The sequence below is a fragment of the Dendropsophus ebraccatus genome, chromosome 14, assembly GCF_027789765.1.
Source record: "Dendropsophus ebraccatus isolate aDenEbr1 chromosome 14, aDenEbr1.pat, whole genome shotgun sequence".
Lineage (NCBI taxonomy): Eukaryota > Metazoa > Chordata > Amphibia > Anura > Hylidae > Dendropsophus > Dendropsophus ebraccatus.
Genome location: NC_091467.1, coordinates 52,765,027 through 52,787,564, shown reverse-complemented (window position 1 = coordinate 52,787,564; position 22,538 = coordinate 52,765,027). Strand labels below are relative to the sequence as shown.

Below are 22,538 nucleotides of genomic sequence, written 5' to 3'. Positions count from 1 at the left end.
TTTATGTAACAACTCAATGAATTGGAGCAGATTTCTCGGAGAGGCTCTGCCAAGTGAAAGCCGCCGCCTGGGAACAAAGCTAAGAGGAAAGAGGAAAAAACTAAATGTGACTCCTAATGGAGAGGACAGGGCTGATAACATGAGGTCAGAAATACATGGCTGGGATTTACACGACATGTATAAGTCATCTGAAAGAAACAGTAAATATTTTAATTTTTTTGGTTTAACTTTGTCATATAAAAGTATTATATATAATATAATGTTACTAAAGAAAATAAAGAAAAAAACACAAATAAACAAATTATATAGAAGATAGATTGGAGATAGATAGATGATAGATAGATAGATAGATAGATAGATAGATAGGATAGATAGGAGATAGATAGATAGATAGATAGATAGATAGATAGATAGATAGATAGATAGATAATAGATAGATAGATAGATAGATAGATAGATAGATAGATAGATAGATAATAGATAGATAGATAGATAGATAGATAGATAGATAGATAGATAGATAGGAGATAGATAGATAGATAGATAGATAGAGGATAGATAGATAGGAGATAGATAGATAGATAGATAGATAGATAGATAGATAGATAGATAGATAGATAGATAGATAGGAGATAGATAGATAGATAGATAGATAGATATATAGATAGATAGATAGATAGATAGATAGATAGATAGATAAATAGATAGATAGATAGATAGATAGATAGATAGGAGATAGATAATAGATAGATAGATAGATAGATAGATAGATAGATAGATAGATAGGAGATAGCTAGATAGATAGGAGATAGATAGATAGATATATAGATAGATAGATAGATAGATAATAGATAGATAGATAATAGATAGATAGATAGATAGATAGATAGATAATAGATAGATAGATAGATAGATAGATAGATAGATAGATAGATAGATAGGAGATAGATAGATAGATAGATAGATAGATAGATAGATAGATAGATAGTGCTCCTGAGCCTCCCCTGATGTCTATATAATACATGTTAGCATTAGATCAGACATAACACTTGGGCAAACTGTCTGTGCATTGGGTAATTTTTGTCTGTCTGACAAAGATAGTACTGTCTGATGCATATATACTATATCTACTACATGGGGGGGGGGGGACCTACACATAGAATACCTACATTGGGATATCATTTACTTGGAGGAGGGGGCAACAACCACTGGGGCTGACTACAAGGGGGATACCTAAAGGGGGCTACTTACAGGAGGATTACGTACATGGCGATAAACTACCAAGGAGGTTGGTTGCCACATAGGGACACTATCTATTGGGGGCCTACCTGCACAGTGAGGGCCTAGCTACTATATGGGAGTGCAGCGGGCCCAAACTACTATATAGGGCCACAGCGGGGGCCTAACTACAATGTGTTGGAGCAAAGAACCTAAAATGTTTCTCTGGTGTATTCAGCAGAGAAGAGTCCTTGCTCGGGTGATGGGAAAAAAAGAGAAGTTGATTTGCTGATGCCTTCCTTCCATATCTACCATAGGTCCACTATAGATATGCCTATAGTCGTGTTTTCTCTCCTTCTTTTGAGACCTCCTCCAGATACACAGCTGCAGTTAAAGGGTGTGTATACTTTTGCAACTTGTTTTCAAAATCAAACACAGAGCCAGCTCTACCTATGAGCTCCCAATGTACAGCTTGTCTGCACCGGTGTCTGTCATGTATGTTAATTACACAGCAGAGACTTGTGCGTCTATTGAAAATGCAGATGTTCTATAATGAAGCAGCCGTCATTTCTAGATCTGTGTCTAAGGTCCTGTCAGTCAACCGGCTGCGAAATGCGTCAAATTGTGTTCTGACCTCCTTCTGCCCCTTTAAAGTTGAATAATTCAGCGGCACCTGTCAGGTTTTAGGCAAGAGAACGGAGCTGTCACTCCGCCACTAAATATGATGTCCCTGTCGGAGTGTAGGAGGAAGAAATCATTGAAGAGATAATATCTGTCTGTTACTTGTCAGCACATACGGAGCAGTCGCAGAGTTCTTCCTTACCGACTCACAGATCCTTAAAGGGTCCTTTAAAGAAATGTGATGAGGTGTGGGACTTTGTGCAGACTCCTTCCTCAGTCCCTCCATGTTTACCGAAGTGACCTCTTATAGATGCTAATAGAATCTGACCTTGCTAGGAGAACGTTGCTCATAATAAACAACGTGCCCTGTAGTGCCGCTTCTGGGTCCAGCTGCAGCTCCTCCAGCTGCAACATCACGGACCTCGCTCAGTGTTTGCCTGCTCAGCCAATCAGTGATTCGGGTGAGACACCATCCCAGTCTCTGACTGGCTGAGCAGGCAATTGCTTAACCGGGCCTTTAAGACTTGCTGTTTCTAAAAGCGTTCGTACTTTGAACCTATTTTCATATCTAAAACCACTTGCAGCTTACCCCACCCCTCCCCATAGACGAAACATGAGCACTTGGTCATGCGGGGTGCTCCTGTGTGTTGGCAGGACAGGCAGCGAACACGAGATTTAACTGACAATCGGACAATCCCTCGGGGTGAGCTGTAGTTTTAGTCACCATTCTGGATGGATTTAATAACTTTAGGAAAGGGGGCAGAAAACTGCAATCTTGGCATTTCAACCAAACCCCCCCCCCCCCCCTTTGATGGTAAATTTTAAAAACTAGGAGTACAAAGATGGCAAACCTTCAAGAGATCCTGAGCTGCCATCTTAACCACTCCCCACCTTACTATCAGATGACAACTGGGTAGACAGGTAGACTGGTGCCTGAAAGTGCCAGAGATTTGTAATTTACTTCTATTAAAAATAATCTTGTCTTCCAGTACCTATCAGCTGCAATATGTCCTGCAGGAAATTGTTTATTCTTTTCAGTCTGACACAGTACTCTCTGGTGCCACCTCTGTCCATGTCAGGAACCGTCCAGAGCAGTAGCAAATCTTCATAGAAAACCTCTCCTGCTCTTCAGACTGTAAAGAATACAATTTTCTGCAGGGCATACAGCAGCTTATAAATACTTGAAGACTTGAGATTTTTTTAATAGAAGGAAATTACAAATCTCTGGCCCTTTCTGGTACCAGTTCATTTGAAAGAATTTTTTGTGAACTATCCCTTTAAATACAAAAGTCTCCACAAATTCAAACTTTCTGTGTAAATATTTATGAGGGAACGGCGAATGATTTCCCTCCCGGGGTGACAAAAATTATAATGAAATCCTTGTTGCTTTCTTCTGATGACGATTTCCTCACAGACTAATTATTAGGATAACCTGTGATCTTGCTCTGTTGGTTCTTAACAATTAGGAATCAGCTTCTACCCATTCTGCTACTTCACTGGTAAATTAGGTGGAAGCACGGAGCGGGGTGCTGGCAGCGGTTTAACAAATTGCATCCATTGGAGGCATTAATGCTGCGTGTAAATAAATAACCCCCCAGGGTATCACAGAGACGTCTGCCTACTGAGCTCAGCAGAGGACAGAGAGAGGAGGGGCACTGGTACAGTGCTTCCCAGTCTTACATGAAGGACCCTCACTAGTGGTAATAGGAGCACAAACATCACTCATCTCTAAGAAATGGGATGCAGTATTATAGTAGGTATATTCTTGTATATAGGAGCAGTATTATAGTAGTTATATTCTTGTATATAGGAGCAGTATTATAGTAGTTATATTCTTGTATATAGGAGCAGTATTATAGTAGTTATACAAAGTGAGGACTGGGTGGCTGGCACTACGGGAATATACACTGTATAAGCAGTCTTATGGACGGCAGGCTCCCACCTGGATGTGGATGCCGCTCATGGAGGTGCACAACGCCAAAGAAAACAGTCCGGTGTGGAACAAGGTAGAAAAGGAGAGGCGGTCACTCACCATTTAGATGCCGAAAACACTCATTTATTCATCCAGGAATGAACAAAGCAAGGAAGGGGGAAGGTGGAGGGGCAGGTGCAATCAGACGAACGTTTTCACGCTATCGCGCTTCGTCAGGTCTGGCCAGTCTTACATGAAGGACCCTCACTAGTGGTAATAGGAGCACAAACATCACTCATCTCTAAGAAATGGGATGCAGTATTATAGTAGGTATATTCTTGTATATAGGAGCAGTATTATAGTAGTTATATTCTTGTATATAGGAGCAGTATTATAGTAGTTATATTCTTGTATATAGGAACAGTATTATAGTAGTTATATTCCTGTACATAAGAGCAGTATTATAGTAGTTATATTCTTGTACATAGGAGGCAGTATTATAGAAGTTATATTCTACTATATAGGAGCAGTATTATAGTAGTTATATTCTGGTACATAGAAGCAGTATTATAGTAGTTATTGCAGGGGTTGCAGGGCCATTCCATGGCCTCCCTTCCCTGCATGTGCACGCTTTGCGGGGTTGGCGGTCGCTGACCGACACGGTGTGGAGTTAGCGTAGGGACCCGTGTGGACCAGAGGACCTGCGCGGTGGTACACGGGGCAATATGGCTTAATCAATTCATATACAGACACTATGGTGTTGATTTTTAATATAGGCCTAGCGGCATTAGTATCAGCCGTAGATGGGATGTGCATCGGTTCCATTCTCTCCAGTTCGTGTATTATAGTAGTTATATTCTTGTACATAGGGAGCAGTATTATAGTAGTTATAAAACACGACATGGAGAGAAAGGAACGGCTGCACATCCCATCTATGGCTGATACTAATGACGCTAGGCCTATCTTAAAATTCAACACCAGGGTGTCTGTATATAATTTGATCAAACCATAATAGCCCTGTGTACCACGTGCAGGTCCCCTGGTTCACACGGGTCCCTACGCTAACTCCACACCGTGACGGTCAGTGACCACCAACCGTGCGAAGCGTGCACATGCAGGGAAGGGAGGCCATGGAATGGCCCTGCAACCCCAATGTCACAGGACCAAACCCAAAATGCCCCACCAGAACCCGGCCAGCACCACCGGCAGGGAAGGCTGTCCCCAAAGTATGGATATGGTATTACACTTACCACTGCTGCTTACACAGAATGGGGAAGACATAAGGTACTGACATGTGAGCACAGGCATATCCTGCTAATTTTGGTCATGTGTGTCTTATAAAGGAGTGTGAGCTGTTCAGAAAAGGGAGAACTGTAAAACACAACATGGAGAGAAAGGAACGGCCGCACATCCCATCTATGGCTGCTACTAATGCCGCTAGGCCTATTTTAAAATTCAACACCAGGGTGTCTGTATATAATTTAATCAAACCATAATAGCCCTGTGTACCATGTGCAGGTCCCCTGGTTCACACGGGTCCCTACACTAACTCCCTTTTCTCAGTGTTTGCACTCCTCCTGGTAAGACCCACATGACCGCAATTAGCAGGAGACACCTGTGCACACATGACTTGTACCTCCTATCCTTCCCATTTTACCTGCTGGAGTGTGGTGAGTGTTTTAGACCTTGTTCACACTTGTGTTGTTTGGTGACAGCTGGGATTTATGGGGGCCTCTGGGTATTGGTCCTGTGACAGTGGGGTTGCAGGTTCGTTCTATGGCCTCCCTTCCCTGGTTGTGCATGCCTTGCGGGGATGGAGGTCGCTGACTGACACAGTGGTGAGTTAGTGAAGGGACCCATGTGAGCCAGGAGACCTGCACGCTGGTACATGGGGCAATATGGTTTGATCAAATTATATACCAACATCCTGGAGTTGGTTTTAAATGTAGCTGAGAAGCATTAGTATCAGCCATAGGTGTGAGGTGCAACGCTATTTTCTCTTCTTGTCCGTATTTTACATTTCTCCCTTTTCTCAGTGTTTGCACTCCTCCTGGTAAGACCCACATGACCGCAATTAGCAGGAGACACCTGTGCACACATGACTTGTACCTCCTATCCTTCCCATTGTACCTGCTAGAGTGTGGTGAGTGTTTTAGACCTTGTTCACACTTGTGTTGTTTGGTGACAGCTTTCCCTGCTGGGATTTCCGGGGGCCTCTGGGTATTGGTCCTGTGACAGTGGGGTTGCAGGGCTGTTCTATGGCCTCCCTTCCCTGGTTGTGCAAGCCTTGCGGGGATGGCGGTCGCTGACTGACACGGTGGTGAGTTAGTGTAGGGACCCATGTGAGCCAGGAGACCTGCACGCTGGTACATGGGGCAATATGGTTTGATCAAATTATATACCAACATCCTGGAGTTGGTTTTTAAATGTAGCTGAGAAGCATTAGTATCAGCCATAGGTGTGAGGTGCAACGCTATTTTTTCTTCTTGTCCGTATAATAGTAGTTATATTCTTGTACATAGGGAGGCAGTATTATAGTAGTTATATTCTTGTATATAGGAGCAGTATTATAGTAGTTATATTCTTATATATATAGGAGTAGTATTATAGTAGTTATATTCTTGTACATAGGTGGCAGTATTATAGTAGTTATAGTAGATAACAGAAAAAGACGGTGCTCTCACCACTATTAAGTCAGCAGAGCATATACCTGTGCTCACACGACAGTACCTCCATGTTTTTCCAATTCTGTCTGCAGCAGTTTTGGTGAGTGTAATACCTTATCCATACTTGTGTTGTTTGGGGGCAGCCTTCCTCGCCGGTGGTGCTGGCTGGGACTTTTTGGGGGGCACTTTGGGTCTGGCCCTGTGACATGGGGGTCGCAAGGCCATTCCATGGCCTCCCTTTCCCTGCACATGCATGCTTTGCGGGGGTGGTGGTCACTGACTGAGACGGTGTGGAGTTAGCGTAGGGACCAGTGTGAACCAGGAGACCTGCATGTTGGAACACGGGCCGATATGGCTTGATCAATTCATATTCCAAAATCCTGAAGTTGTTTTTTTTAAAATAGGCTTAGCAGCATTAGTATCAGCCATTGGCGTGATGTGCAGCCGCTCCTCTCTCCATGTCGGATATTATAGTAGTTATATTCTTGTATATAGGAGCAGTATATATTATAGTAGTTATATTCTTGTATATAGGAGCCAGTATTATAGTAGTTATATTCTTGTACATAAGTAGCAGTATTATAGTAGTTATATTCTTGTATATAGGAGCCAGTATTATAGTAGTTATATTCTTGTATATAGGAGCAGTATTATAGTAGTTATATTCCTGTATATAGGGGCAGTATTATAGTAGTTATATTCTTGTATATAGGAGCAGTATTATAGTAGTTATATTCTTGTATATAGGAGCAGTATTATAGTAGTTATATTCTTGTATATAGGGGCAGCATTATAGTAGTTATATTCTTGTATATAGGAGGCAGTATTAAGTCATGTTCACACACAGTGAGAACATCGGCTGTTATGTGACCTGGCCAGGTCAAACAACAACCGATGTCTGAGATGTTCACCTGGCCGATACTGCAGTATCATCACTTCACATCATTTTATTTGAATTAGAATGTAGGCACATTCGATTGTGCCTGTGGTCCAATTTGTCATATTCCACAATGTAAAGTACGCTGGGAGCCATACTTTACACTATGAGTACAAGCTATATTGTATGGCCGCTCTTCAATAAATAGCAGCCACACAAAACAGACTTCTCAGTTATTTTGTGTGGGCGCAGAAAACCCCAGCCATAGTGGATACAGTGTGTATACACTACGGCCGTGGTTCTATAGGCTGCAATGTAATCGGCCACTGTCATTAAACAACGGCCGTTATTGCAACCTGCAGGAACGGCCGTTGTTTAATGCCAAAATACAGTGTGTGAACATGGCTTTATTGTAGATATATTCTGGTACATAGGGAACAGTACTATATGTTGTACAATTTGGCTGGCAGCAGCAGAACATTGCAGATCGCACCTCCTCTTCCCTAGCGCATGCAGTGACTGTTTATTATTTCTCCATTAAAAGACTACAGAAGTATCAGTCATGTTAGAGATGGGTGCGAGGAGATAGTACTTCTCAGCGCTCATTACTGGCAGACAGGGCACAGATCACTCAGTAACCATACATCACTGCGCCATGTGCTGGTGTATTATGTCAGGCAGTGATCTGTGCCTTCTGTGACCTCATCAGTCTGCTCGAAAAACCTGGGAGACTCGGACGCACTTGGATACATTTGCTCATTAGGTAGTTTCACAGCCACAAGATTTAGATACAGCAGGTAGTATCACACACAATAGGCTTAGATACACTATTAACATATGTAGATATTGTCTGACTATCTGAATAGCAATATTAGCAGTGCCATAGTCGTCTTCAAGGCACGTCTGATACACTCTGCTGCCTGTGATGTGATCTCATTACATTCCTCATATCTTAGGGGTCATTGAGAAGTTTCTTACCCTTCCTCCCCCCCCCCCCCCCACCCCGATTAATGATTGTTTTAGGCGTAAACAAAATTGTTGTCATCACCAATCACTGGGCAGCCTGAAGCTGGTATTGTCTCCGCAGCCTCTTTAGGGGGGGACACAGCGATGTGACATATAGACTGCTCTAAGTATGGCTCCCAGCTACAGGCATCAGAGTCTCAGTGCATCACCAGCATTGTGTGGGGTGTATACAGCTCAGCACTGCCCCCAGGACAAGCACAAGGAGGTGGAGGGTACTGCAGCCTCCCTCTCACTCTATGTCTAGCTATAAAAACACATTGTGATTATTGTGCATAAGGGATGCCGAAGCAGAAGAGTCATTCGGTATATGTAAGCAGAATGGATATTCACACAATACTGCCATATTGTGAGTACTTAATACTGCTGAATAGAATTCACATAATGCTGCCATATAGTGAGCACATAGTACTGCCTAGGGCTCTGTTCACATGCTGTAAAATAAGGACCACCATTTTAATTTAAATTAACAGCCGTTGTTTTCATTCTTTAATGATTTTTATTAAAGTCTATGGAAACAACAGCGGTTTGTTCACAGAATATATAAAGTAATGGGCGTTCTTTGTAGAGGCCATCAGATTAATGTCCGTGTCACTAGTTTATTAAGCCCACAGACACACCCAAAAGGGCCATCATTGTATTTGAACTAGAAAAAATGTTCCATCATTGCAATGTTGGCCGCCAAACCATGCTAAATCACAGCCATTGTTTCATACTCAGAAGTATCAAGTATCATTAAAAATCGATGTGTGAACATAGCCTTAATATAGTTCACCTAATGGTGCCATATAGTGAGCACTTAATATTACTGTAGACAATTCACATAGGCCCTGTCACTGTCACCTGGGTACACCTCGCCTACGTTAGGGATACTTCTAATGTCTGGAAAATCCTAAGCCGGGATTGATTCACAGTGGAGCAAATGGCATTAACTGAAGTACTCCATTGAACCTTATTTGATCTATTCAGGTAATCCTAAAAAGTTAGCTTCACCCACTGGGACTTGTACTACCAAACCTGACACTCTCTGGACTTGTTTGGCATACAATATGCCATTCTTCTTCATCTGTCCTCTCGTTGTAGCTGTGGGTACAAGAGTCTTCTTCCCAAAGTCACTACAACCCATCCTGGCAGAGTACTCCACTATTTAGACAAGGTCCCCAAGATGGCCCCCTAACCTATTCCACTCAGCTACACCTTCTTCACTTACTTCACCTTGCCTCCTGCAGCACAAGCACCTTAAGTTAACCGTTCTGTGTTGTCCATCAAGGAAAAGAACCTTCAACTAGTTCTGATTATTTGTGGCGTTCTGCATGTTGAAAGGTGTTACACTGTATTGCACTGAAGAGTGTTCAAGTTGTCCTTGTTTAAGTGTTACCCTTTTCAAAGCCCAGTGCTTGTGGGCATCACCACTCCTGGCCACTGTGACAAGTGCCCAAGCAAAACACCAACTAGCCCACTGCTAAAAACACCTAGCAACCCCAGGTCACAGGATATAGTGGTATCATATAATATTACCATACAGTGAGCACATAGTACTACCATATAGTGTTTACATGATACTGTTATATAATGTTCATATAAGGCCTTATTCACACTTCCTGTAATCTAGTTAGTTAGTGCACATAGTTGTCTATTGGGCTATTCACACGATCAGTAGATTAAAAAGATATGTCCTAGTGCGGAACTATATTTTTTTTTTTATGGATCCGATATTTTTTATGAATTGTAACCTGTTTGGTATCCGTATTTCCATAAATAAAATACGGATGAGTTATGATTGACATGTTAGAAAAAAAAGGATTTACAGGAATACGGATGCACTACATATGCCCAATTTGTAACCTTTAGCGGACTGTACGGGTGGATAAAAAAAACACTGCCATACAGTGTCAAAGAAATGAAGCTTTAGCCATGTTCAGTTTATAATGTTATGTGGTTACTAAGTGATTCTGATTTGAATAACCATCTACTGCCCTGTGGTCCCAACATACAATTACGCATTTCCTTCTCCTTCCATGGCACCAACATATACTACAGCATAGTACCGTTCATCTTAGTCCCTGCCCCCCATCAGAAGTAAACCCACAGAAAGTCAAGAACAGAGAGACCCGTATGCTGCTACCCAGTGAGTCACTTTACTGGCTATGACCACAAAGTATATATTATGGGCTAGCTAATTCTGGAGTTACCTAACGTAGCCGTATCAGCTTATTGCGACCATTAATGTGATGACCATTAGTCACATCCGCTCTGCTATTCCTCTGGGATGCAGCAGGTCCCAACCTCCTCAGCACTGGGGTCTCGTCTCCAGACATACATCATCATCATTCATTGCTATGATCCCCAGGCTGCTGTTACAGCTGGAATACAAGACCGAAAGAGTAAGCCTGACATCTGGTGGGCAGAGCTGGAGTTGCATCCACTGATAGCATTACACATAGAGAGCTTTCCTCCGGTTCAGTGCTGTCCAACCAGCACCTCACTAGCACTGCTAAACTAGAATTGCCAATGTACATGCTGGGAGTTGTAGTTTCAAAAAGCTAGATTGCACCTTTTACAAAAACATGGCTGTTTTTCCCAATATTGCTAATCTGCATTCACTGCAATGGAGTCAAGCTGCAATACCAAGCACAAGCTGTGCATGGGTGATGTGCTGTTTCTGGCTGATAGGCACGTTTTCTTTTTCATTCCGAACAATCCCTTTAAAGGTGTTAATCAGGCTTAGGATAATGTCAGCTTACTTCAGAAACAGCGCCTCTTTTGTCCTCAATTTGGTTGTGGTTTTCTAGTTCAGTTCTATTAAAGTGAATGGAGCTGAGTTGTACAACCTGAGGACAGGGGCGTTGCTGTTTTTGCAAGAAAGTACTGTACTTTTTCTAATCCTGGAGAACCCCTTTTAATATTATGCTCCTATGTTGTTTGACCATATCACTCAGGATACATACAGATTTGCTAGCTCTTCAGCTCACACATGTCATCAGTCCTCTTTAACCCTTACAGGACCAGTGTCCATTTTTCAAATCTGACCTGTCGCACTTTATGTGATTATAGCTCTGTGATACTTTAACTTAAAATCCTAGTGATTTTAAGACCATTTTAGGACTTCACTACCTGAAGGTCTGATGACATTGGGCTGATCAGTCTGATCGGCTTCTGTAGTTATAAAACAGGGGGCCTTAGTGAGGTCCATTGCTTCGCAGAGCCCCGAAGGTGAACAGAGGGAAACTTCTTTATCTTTTATTCCTATGGATTCTGCAGTCGCTCTGACCACAGCATCTATAGGGTCAACTGCTAAGAACAGGATCCAACCATGGCGCTGGTTTGGGTACCAGCAGTTGTGGCAAGTGCCCGGCTATCAATGACAGCTTCCGTGATCCTTTCAATTGTATGTCCATGAGCAGGAAAGTACTGTGAAAATTTCTTTACCAAGGGTTAGAAAAACACAGCTACTTTCTTTCAAAAACAGCACCGCCCTTGACCTCAGGTTGTGTGTGGTATTGCAACTTGGCTTTATTCACTTTGATGGCAATGAGCTGCAAAACATAGAAGATTGTTGGCAGAAAACAACCACATAGTCCATCTAGTTTGCCCTATTAGTATTTCCTTTCTGATTATCTTAGGATAGATATATGTTTATGCCAGGCAGGTCTACATTCAGGTATGGTAGAAAGCCACACCAAAACAGAGGACAAGATGGGTGCTGTTTCTGTTTTGTTTCTTTTTTAAATTCTAGATAGCTTCAAATGTGTTATGTTCCCAATACAGCATTTTAGCAGGGAAAGACAACCATCATATAATAATCATGATCCTCTTGGATAGTGGGAATACACCAGTTCATTTTTTTCTATTATAACAATAAGTGTCTATTTTTGGACGCTGTTTTATGCACAAAAACAGGGGCAAAATAAATAAATAAATAAATAAATAAAAATATCTTTAAGTACAGCTTATTTTTGCCTGTGTATTTTTCTGTCCCATGTCATACCCCAATGTTCATTCTCCAATGAAATACAATATAAAGATGTGATTATATTTGTCTCTAATAATATTTACACAGATTTATTTAATATTTTGGTAAAAGACCCCTGAAAAGAGATGATTCATGACTTTGGAAACTTTATTATAGTTACTAAAATTGTCCCCTAGGTGGCAGCAGATCCCTATGTTCTGATTGTTCTGAAGTTTGTGCATTGGTACATTAGATTGGAGGGCATAACTTGTGCTGGCCTTAAAGTGTCACTGTCGTGAATTTTTTTTTTGCAGAAATCAATAGTCCAGGCGATTTTAAGAAACTTTGTAATTGGGTTTATTATCCGAAAAATGCATTTTTATCATGAAAAAGCAGTTTGAAGCTCTCCCCCCTGTCTTCATTGTTCTCCTATGGAGAGAGCTAAAGAAAAGACCAAAACAGGACAACAAAGAGTTAATCTACAAATCCCTCACGGGATATCTCCTGTGACAGTCACCAGTGACCTGTCTGAGCTCGGATTACAGCTGTCACCCAGCTCGGTGCCTGTAATCCTCTGTTATCTGCTTTCTGCTGCCGGCTAACTCCCTCCTTCCTCCTCCCCCCTCCCCTCTCCCTAGAGCAGACAGGGTACGTCTCCTGCAACAGGTCACAATTTTCAGATTTTTCAGAGTGGATGAAAAAGAGGAAGGAGGGGGGGACCTGGGAAAAGGCTTTTTACATGCAGATAATGGCAGATTTGGCTAATAAACCCAATTACAAAGTTTCTTAAAATCGCCTGGACTATTTATTTCTGCAAAAAAAAAAAAAATACGACAGTGACTCTTTAAACACGTGGTTTGCAGATAGTATAGTTCTAAGGGGTGCTGAAAGGTAAACACTACTCAAAAAAAGTTAGGGATATTTGGCTTGTGGGTGAAACTTATGGGAAAAGTAAAGAATTCCTGATATTATATCCTGCAAGTAGGGCATTTGAGTAGAAGCATACAATGGTGATTTCCTCATCTCAAACTATTTATTAGAATAAAGACCAACAGTGGTGGGTATACGCCAACAGAAATGTCAGGGTCTCAATAACTTGTCATGTGCCCTTGAGCATCAATTACAGTTTGACAACCACGCCTCATGTTGTTCACAAGTCGACCTATTGTCAGCTGAGACATGGTATCTCTCTCTTCTTAAAGGGCGGCCCTCCAGTCATAGAGGTTCTGGGTTATACAGTTTTGGGCCTCTTCACGGCAACTCAGCTGATCCCATAGGTTTTCTATGGGATTGAGGTCTGGAGAAAGTGCAGGAACCAGGAACAGCAGAGCAAAGGACGCAAAGCACAAGCGTCATTGTGACAGCCTTTTCACACACGCTTCTTCAGACATCGCCCTTCATGCTTTTCTCAGGTCAAATACCTTCTGTTGTGATGTGCATGAAAGGGTGTTACAAAAGTTAAAGTTTAAAAACAATACAAAAAAGTATCTAGTGACTACAGAAACATGCTAAGGTCAATATGATCATTCAATCCACGTGCGCCTTGTGCGTTAGTTGACATAATCTACTATGCTACTTTTTGTAATATTACTATATTATTATCTCTACCACTGACAGACAGAGTGTAAACCAAGGAACTTCAGATTACTGCGGATCTTCTCCATGGTTCTCGTTTGGGTAGGTTCACACCACTGAATCCGCGTGGAGAAGTTCCGGCAGATTCCGTGGCCCGTACCCACTTGCGGCAGCGCGCATCTCCGCCTGTCCCATAGACACCATTCTATGACCAGGCTGATTCCACCGTCCGCCTAAAGAATAGACATGGCTATTCTTTCAGTGGACGGCGGAATTGGCCCAGCCATAGAATGATGTCTATGGGACGGGCGGAGATGCGCGCTGCCGCAAGTGGGTACGAGCCACGGAATCTGCCTGAACTTCTTCACACGGATTCCATTGTGTGAACCTACCCCTTTATGTGTTGTATCAGATGGGGTTCCTCCTTTTTCCATTCTAATGGCTGGTATATGTTCACTGAATCTGCAATTTAATGCCCTTAGTGTTTGACCACTCGTTTGAGGTCCTTCAGTCTCCAGCAGTCGTTGACCTGACCTCGATGAGTTGGAGCATTGTCGTCTATCAAGATGGAATTAAATCTGTGTTGTTCATGCAGAGGCCCAATGTCTGGATTAATGATGTTATTCAGGTAGTATGGTCACTGCACCATTCACACAGTGTAGGGCAGTGGCTGATGCATAACATTCTCTTTAATGTCTCTCCATCATCATTGGCAGCCATCATTTCTGCTCAGCTTTATTTCCACCTCATCCCAGAGATGTCTAAGATTAAGATAGGACTGTGAAGGCAGATTCAGCCCGCTCACTGTAGTACAGGGTGAGCGGCCTGAACAGGAGACAGAGCAGGACCAGCACAGAGAGAGAAAAGGGTGAAGGACCTGATCACATGACCTGAAGGGCCTCAACCTTAGGGCCCTATTTCACCAGACGATTAACGTTTGCGTAATTGTTATCGATTAACGATCTCAAATGACCGCTATTGCGAAAGAACTGAAAACGTTCACTCATTTCCATGGAACGATAATCATTACTTATGATCATATTTGCGATTGTTTTTTCTTCGCTATTTCTTGGCTATTGCGTTCGTATCTACTGCGAACGACGTCTTATTCAATGCGAACGATTTGCGAACGTTTTGCGAAGGAGCAACGATAAAAATAGGTCCAGGTCTTATAAAGTGATCAACGATTTCTCGTTCGGTCGTTAATCGTTAACTGCATTTCAACCGAACGATTATCGTTTAGATTCGAACGATTTAACGATAATCTGAACGATAATCGCCTGGTGGAATAGGGCCCTTACAGTGTAGAGCAGCCAGACAGAGAGGAAGAGTGAGAAGACTGAGCAGTGCTGTGTGTCAGTCAGTGTCTGTGTCAGTAATGTGATTGTGCATAGTGTGTGGATGATGGGTGCCCAGTGGATGGATGAGGGGCCCGCCGAGGCTCTGCCACCCGAGGGCCCGTGAAAACTTGGATCTGGCCCTGCCGGCCGCCATGGTAAATCAAAGCCGACCCCTTTGTTAAGAAAGAGGTAAGCTACAGCTACAGCACTCTCACTGCAGCTTACACCTCCCCATAGAGAACACAGGAGCTCTTGGCCGTCAGATATTGAAAGTGTATGGCCCCCTTTAGGCTGCAGCATGAAGAGTCAAGACGACAACATCAAAGATTTTGGATGGTAAAGGCCCATAGTTTTAATAGAAACTTTAATACAGAAACACAGACATATATACAAAAAGTACAGGAAAAGAAACATGGCGTCTGTAAACAAAGAGAAAGCAGCAGTTAATGAACGTCATCTTGTAACCGTTATAGCTCCAACATACTGAGCAGCGTTGTACAAAATGTATGTATCTCACAATGTCCTATATAGCACTGTTAGGCTAGGTTCCCACTGCGTTTTTGCAATCCGTTTTTTGCAATCCGTTTTTTTGCAAAAAACGGATGAAAAAAAACGGATGCATTTGTGTGCATCTGTTATTCCATTGACTTCTATTGTAAAAAAATGGATCAAAACGGATCTGTTTTTTTTAACGGACACAAAAGTAGTTTTAGCTACGTTTTTGTGTCCGTCCAAAAAAAACGGATCCGCTTTGATCCGTTTTTTTTTTTACAATAGATGAAAAAATGCATCCATTTGCAAAAAACGGATGAAAAAAACAGATTGCAAAAACGCAGTGTAAACCTAGCCTTACCCAACCTGCATCTGCCTAGCTGTTGCAATACTACAACTGCCATCCGCCAAAGGCTGTCAAGGCATGATGGGAGTTGTAGTTTTGCAACAGCTAGATAGATACAGGTTGGGTAACACTGCTATATAGCAAGGTATGACTCTAAGTGAGTGTCAACCTCTAAACATCATGTAGGAGAACATGTCATGGAGGTGTCTAACCCACCCCTATGGCGTCCTGTTGATGGCCCCACCACCTCATGCGTGCTGTCCTATTCTCCATCATATTTGCCCCATTCTCCATTCAGTACAGATACAACCCATTAGGTATATAGTGCTCTGTATATGTTGCTGCTATTTAGAACCATCATAAATACATACAGAAAACTCACTTTGAAACTTCTTGTAGAAATGAGAAAACTTTATAATCTGAGAAATGAAAGTAAAAAAAAAAAAGTGACATGATTCATAACCAACCAGAACAATACATAAATAACGTTACTCTGCTATCTACACTATTCATTGTACACATGGGTAATGCCCTGTCATACAAGAAATTATAATAAAGCATTAAAGGGCCAGCTCACCTCTGTACACTATTATACATGTTACATATAGATGGAATGCACACTAAAAGTTGTGTGACTTTGTAAATACAGAACGTTACATGACTTATCCTGTACTGATCCTGAGTTACCTCCTGTAGATCTTTTATTTAAAAATATAAAACAATACAACAACAAACCAAGAATATAAATAACATAACTGTACAATATATATATATACAAGTCCATAAAAGTCCTGTCCTGTATTATACTCCAGAGCTGCACTCACTATTCTGCTGATGGAGTCATTACTTATATTGGAGTATAAGGGCCAGTTCACACTGAGCAATCCGCGCTGAATCAGCAAGGAAAGTGTTCATGCGGAATTCTCACAGAATTCTGCGAGGAAAGTTTTCTGCCCAGGATCCCCTCAGCCTAAATCAATTTTTATTAAATCAAATTCATTCATTTTTTTTCCAATTCCACATGGATTCCATGCTAAAAACTTTCAGAGCAGAAACTTACTGCTCAATTCCATTCCAGCAGAATTAAAAGCGTATCCGCCGCAGAAAATTCAGCGTGGAAATTCCGCCGTGTGAACTGCAGAGCGCAAATTCCATTGAACTCAATGGAATTTAACTCTGCACTATATTTTCAGGCGGAATTTTCAGTGAGAAATCAACACTGATTCCTCAGTGTGAACTAGTCCTAATACTGGATGTAAGCCAGGATCAGTACAGGAATAAATATACACCGTGACTCCACCAGCAGAATAATAAGTGCAGCTCTGAAGTATAATAAAGGAAATTGTATATATTGGACCGTTGCTTTAACCTTATGCTACGGTGTCTTCCACTACATCCATTTTGGAGTTTTGCTGATTTTCCGTACTCAAGATACGGAACGTTTATTTCTTCAATTATTTATTGTTATGCTTAAAATGTTAATAAAAGAATTACAGAATATAACTCTGGATCAGTGCAGGATCAGTCATGTAATGTTTGTACGCAGTCACATGACCTTTTTATGTAGTTTAATTCTATATATAACCATGACTATGGTAGAAACAATTTAAACCATAGATAATAGCATGAACATGGTATAATGTTTAGGTTAGCCAGCTGCAATAGCCACTATACATATAAACATATATACACACACAGTAATACAAATTCAGAAAATACTGGGAATATAAAATTCTGCATAGATACATTTCCTAGTCTTGTATATAAGAGTAGTTCTAAGCACTGAGATAGAATCCATCCCAGATAGTGCCTAGTGCTTGTCTATACATAGATCTCTGTGCTTCAGCAGTCTGTCATACATCTGTTCAAAAATTGGTTAAAATATTGCATCATATACACTTAAAGGAGAACTGTCACTCAATATAGGACCACGGCCCTAAAGGCTGAATAATATGGCAGTAACGGAAAGAGGAAAGTCTGGTCTTAGTACGGCCAAGTCTCCATGTGCCTCCTATCCTTTCAGTTACCAGGGATAAGGCAGGTCACACAAGAATCCAGATATTAATGGAGAAGAGGAGAGGAACTTTGCCAGCAGTCAGGTCCTAAAACCATAGGGACATTACTTAAACCGCAATTACAAATGACAGTATAGGATTATTATGGGAAATGCTCCCACAGCTTCAGATCTAACAATGACTTGCTGGGCTGCTGGGGTTTATATATTATATATATATATATATATATATATATATATATATCCAGAAGGTATAACAGAGGAACGGCACTGTGCAAAGTTATGAGAAAAGATGCTGCAGTCTTCGTTATGTTAAGTGGAATACAATTATTTACTATGTCAGGCCCGAGTAGGCAATAAACTAGGGTCCTCATTCATGACCCTCTGCATTATCCAGAACTGAAGAACTTGGATGATGCATTGATCTCTGTAGACACTGCGTAATGACAGAAAATCACTTGGTGATCACCTGAGATCCCAGCAGCATGGGCCCATGATATCAGCTGTACAACAGGGATCTCCTCACAGGAAAAGTGTCCCATATTCAAGACCTTCTGTATAAACTGGAACAATTCCCCCTCTAGAGGACCTGGCATGTATGTGCATTACCATAGATGGTTCATTTGTTTTCAATGACAGGAAATGGTCAGTTGCTGATTACCTGAGATCCCAGCAGCCTATGAAATCAGCTGTACTCTGGGGACTTGGCCACATCAATGGCCCCCATTTAAGACCCTTTTTCATTAACCAGACTTCCCCTGTAGAGAATCTGGGATCTCCATATTGTGTATTGCCTGATGACTGGAGATCCCAGCAGCATGGGCGCATAATATCAGCTGTAGTCTCATGACCTACTCACATAAAAAGGAGTATGGGGTAATGTCATGCAAAGAGAACCATTCCATAAAGTAATATCTCATGTACAACACTGGGTAAGATTAACAGCTGGAGCCTGTAGCCTTACAAGCTTTGGACCAAGTTCAATGAAAGAACATAAGCTTGGCATGTATCCCCTAAAGTAAAAGGCTCATCAACTATGCCCCACCAGGCCAAAGCCTAATGGGTGTATACACAATCCCAACCACACGGCTCCACCACTGGTAAGATAAGCAGCAGCCAATGAGTCCTGCTAAATATACTATGACAATATAGTAAAAGGGTTTTTTTTAAAACCTTCTTCTATACTTGTTGTTCCTATTCAGGACCACTGCCAAGATCTCTGCTTGCTGTCCATTAATGGAAACACCAAAAGCCATGTTCTGCAACTTGTGGCTGCCCTAATGGGAGTTGTCCTTTGGCAAAAGCTGGAGAGCCTAGAGACTAAAAACCTAAACAAATATAATATTTCTCACAGCTGAGGGTCTGTTACAATTCTATCCAGTCTAAGTAACCCCCAATAAATCAGCACAAATCTCCTGACAGATTGTTACAATGTAACCGTGCAAGTAAAATGTTCCCATTCACAGAAGCAAGCAGAGATCTTGAAACCAATGAGGAACTGAATTATAAAGTACAAAGCATATTTCCCGAACCTTCTGTTATATACGGAATTACATACAACATAACTGTAAGCAAACTCCACTAAATGCACATCCTATACTAAAATCTCAATTAAATACAATAAAATATTAACAGAAACAATGTTTTTAGTGCTTTTACACCTAACGTTACAGCGTCATTGTGTATTTAAGTGCTCAGAAATGGGAGATTGCTGATCCATGTCTGTATTAGACACGTTATGTCTGGTTTGGTGACGTCATCGCAGTGCTCGGTGTAGCCCTTACATGCGCTCGATAGAAAAATGTCAGCTGTGGCGGCACTGCCATGATGATCGGTGAGATGCCGTGTGATGCATGAAGGCAACAGAGGAAGCGTGCAGAGGATCTGTGGGTAGGGGGCGCTCAGGAAGGATTGCCTGATGATGGCACTAACGTTTCTCCTTGAGAGCCCTTTGCTGAATGCCCATTGGCTGACTTGTCCACGCTACTTGCAGGGGAAACGGGGGGAGGTTTGTATAGGAATAGAGCGAGCAGGAAGAACACCATCCCTAATAACTGGGAAGGAGAGAGAAGACAGGGTTATTCCAGTACTGAAAGAGAATAGTATGGTATCATGTGTCAGGCTGCAGGAGCATTTAGCGATCCCCTACATCAGGGGGCTCAAACTCAGGTCTTCCAGCTGTTGCAAAACTACAATTCTCATAATGCCCGGACAGCCAAAGCTTTAGCATGATGGGAATTGTAGTTTTATAACAGCTTGAGGGCCCGAGTTTGACACCTATGCCCTATATTATCTGCAGACTACAGGCTGCCATAAAGAGAAAGGTATAGTCTGTTGACACAGGGAGGCTGAACTGCAAACTCTCTTACAGGATAAGAGGATAGTTTAATATACAGGGAAATTGCATTCCCCATGAAATAATTCTGGAGCAATTTTTCTCATATTTCTGGATTGGAGCAAATGTGAAGTAAGAATTAGGCCAGGGATACAAAGCCATTCCCGAGGAACTAGGAACTCCATCCTTCATACAAGTAAATAGGGTTGTGTTGCTACTCACAAGCGATTCCCAGATGGATGTTTGCTCTTGCAGGTGCTTCTGATTTGCAACACAACCAAATTCACTTGACTGGTGGAGTCGCACAACCAGGAATCCATTTTTGTTTTCTTTTAATTTTCCATATGAGGGTGTATGTTTTGCAGGGAAACTGGAGAGAAAGGAACGGCTGCACATCCCATCTATGGCTGATACTAATGCCGCTAGGCCTATATTAAAAATCAACACCAGAGTGTCTGTATATGATTTGATCAAGCCATATCGCCCCATGTACCAACGTGCAGGTCCTCTGGTTCACACGGGTCCCTACGCTAACTCCACACCGTGTCGGTCAGTGACTGCTGCCCCCGCAAAGCGTGCACGTGCAGGGAAGGGAGGCCATGGAACGGCCCTGCAACCCCCATGTCACAGGACCAGACCCAAAAAGCCCCACCAGAACCCGGCCAGCACCACCGACGGGGGACCTGCACTTTGGTACACGGGGCTATTATGGCTTGATCAAATCATATACAGACACTCTGGTGTTGATTTTTAATATAGGCCAAGCGGCATTAGTATCAGCCATAGCCATTTCCCTCTCTGAACAGCTCGCACTCCTTTATAAGACCCACATGACCAAAATCAGCAGGATATGCCTGGGCTCACATGTCTGGACCCTATGTCTTCCCCATTCTGTGAGTGCAGCAGTGGTAAGTGTAATACCATATCCATGCTTGTGTCGTTTGGGGGCAGCCTCCCCCGTCGGTGGTGCTGGCCGGGTTTTGGTGGGGCTTTTTGGGTCTGGTCCTGTGACATGGGGGTTGCAGGGCCATTCCATGGCCCCCCTTCCCTGCACGTGCACGCTTTGCGGGGGTGGCGGTCACTGACCGACACGGTGTGGAGTTAGCGTAGGGACCAGAGTAAACCAGAGGACCTGCACGTTGGTACACGGGGCTATTATGGCTTGATCAAATCATATACAGACACTCTGGTGTTGATTTTTAATATAGGCCTAGCGTCATTAGTATCAGCCATAGATGGGGTGTGCAGCCATTCCTTTCTCTTCAGTTTCTACGTTTTGCAGGGCGACTTTTAGGTTTCATTGATATCACATCAGGTTACATATAACTTTTTGTTTCCATTTTTGAGTAGGAATGAACAAAATCTAAATTTATAATCTATAAATTATTTTAAAATCTAAAATGTATCATTTATTTTAACACTTAGGTTCTTACAGAAGCGGAGTTACTAATTACGTGTATCCATTTTTTTAAGCCATAAGTCATGCAAAAATGTCAATGCACGTGATTTTATGGCCGTGAAAATTATGGTTGTAAAATTAATACATGTGCACAAATAATAATTAAATAAATAAAGAAAGAAATAAAACACCCAAAATGCTGAGTGGGAAGAAGGCATCTCTCTGTAAACCAATTACCTTAACACCAAGGCAGGGGTGTCAAGCTGCGGACCTCCAGCTGTTGCAAAAGTACAATTCCCTGCTGGCTGTCCAGGCATGATGGAAATTGTAGTTTTGCAACAGTTGGAGTGCCATTAGTTTGATTTCCCTGATCTAGGGGGTTACACGGGATTGGAGGTCCATTAGACATCACAATAGTGACCATAAAAAGGTATATTAGTCACTCTGGATTCGATACAACAAAGGCCTCCATATCACATGCATTGTTATGGTGCACATAATGGCGCTCACCTTGTAAACAAGTCCCGCAATGAGCATATAGTTGCTCATGGCTGAATTTTGGTACATGTAGCACGACCCCTTCTCCCCACTTTGGTTTTGCCAGAGCAGGCACGAAATGTCAATCATGGAGCCAAAGGCTATAGGTCCAGGAATACCACCTAAGGAAGGAACAGAAGGTGGTAAAGATTACAGACAGAAGAAGAATGAAGACAGGGTTCTCTATACAATTCTATGTTTAAGCCAGGTTTTAAAGGGGTACTCCAACAT

General features: G+C 42.1%; 1 protein-coding gene across 5 annotated transcripts in view; it reads right to left on the bottom strand.

Annotated features, from left to right (window-relative positions):
• Nucleotides 1–15,532: 15,532 nt before the first annotated feature.
• The window catches only part of SLCO4A1 (solute carrier organic anion transporter family member 4A1), a 38,916-nt gene continuing 31,910 nt past the window's right edge, over nt 15,533–22,538 (bottom strand). For 2 of the 5 annotated variants that reach the window (XM_069952287.1, XM_069952288.1), the window contains exons 11-12: nt 22,281–22,429; nt 16,350–20,090 (exon numbers count right to left, since the gene is read on the bottom strand). In XM_069952287.1, coding sequence (XP_069808388.1) covers nt 19,938–20,090; nt 22,281–22,429 — 302 coding nt within the window. In that variant the 3' untranslated portion in view covers nt 16,350–19,937. Of the gene's footprint in view, nt 20,091–22,280; nt 22,430–22,538 lie in introns of all 5 variants that reach the window. The other 3 variants (XR_011359714.1, XR_011359713.1, XM_069952289.1) reach the window with 3 other exon arrangements.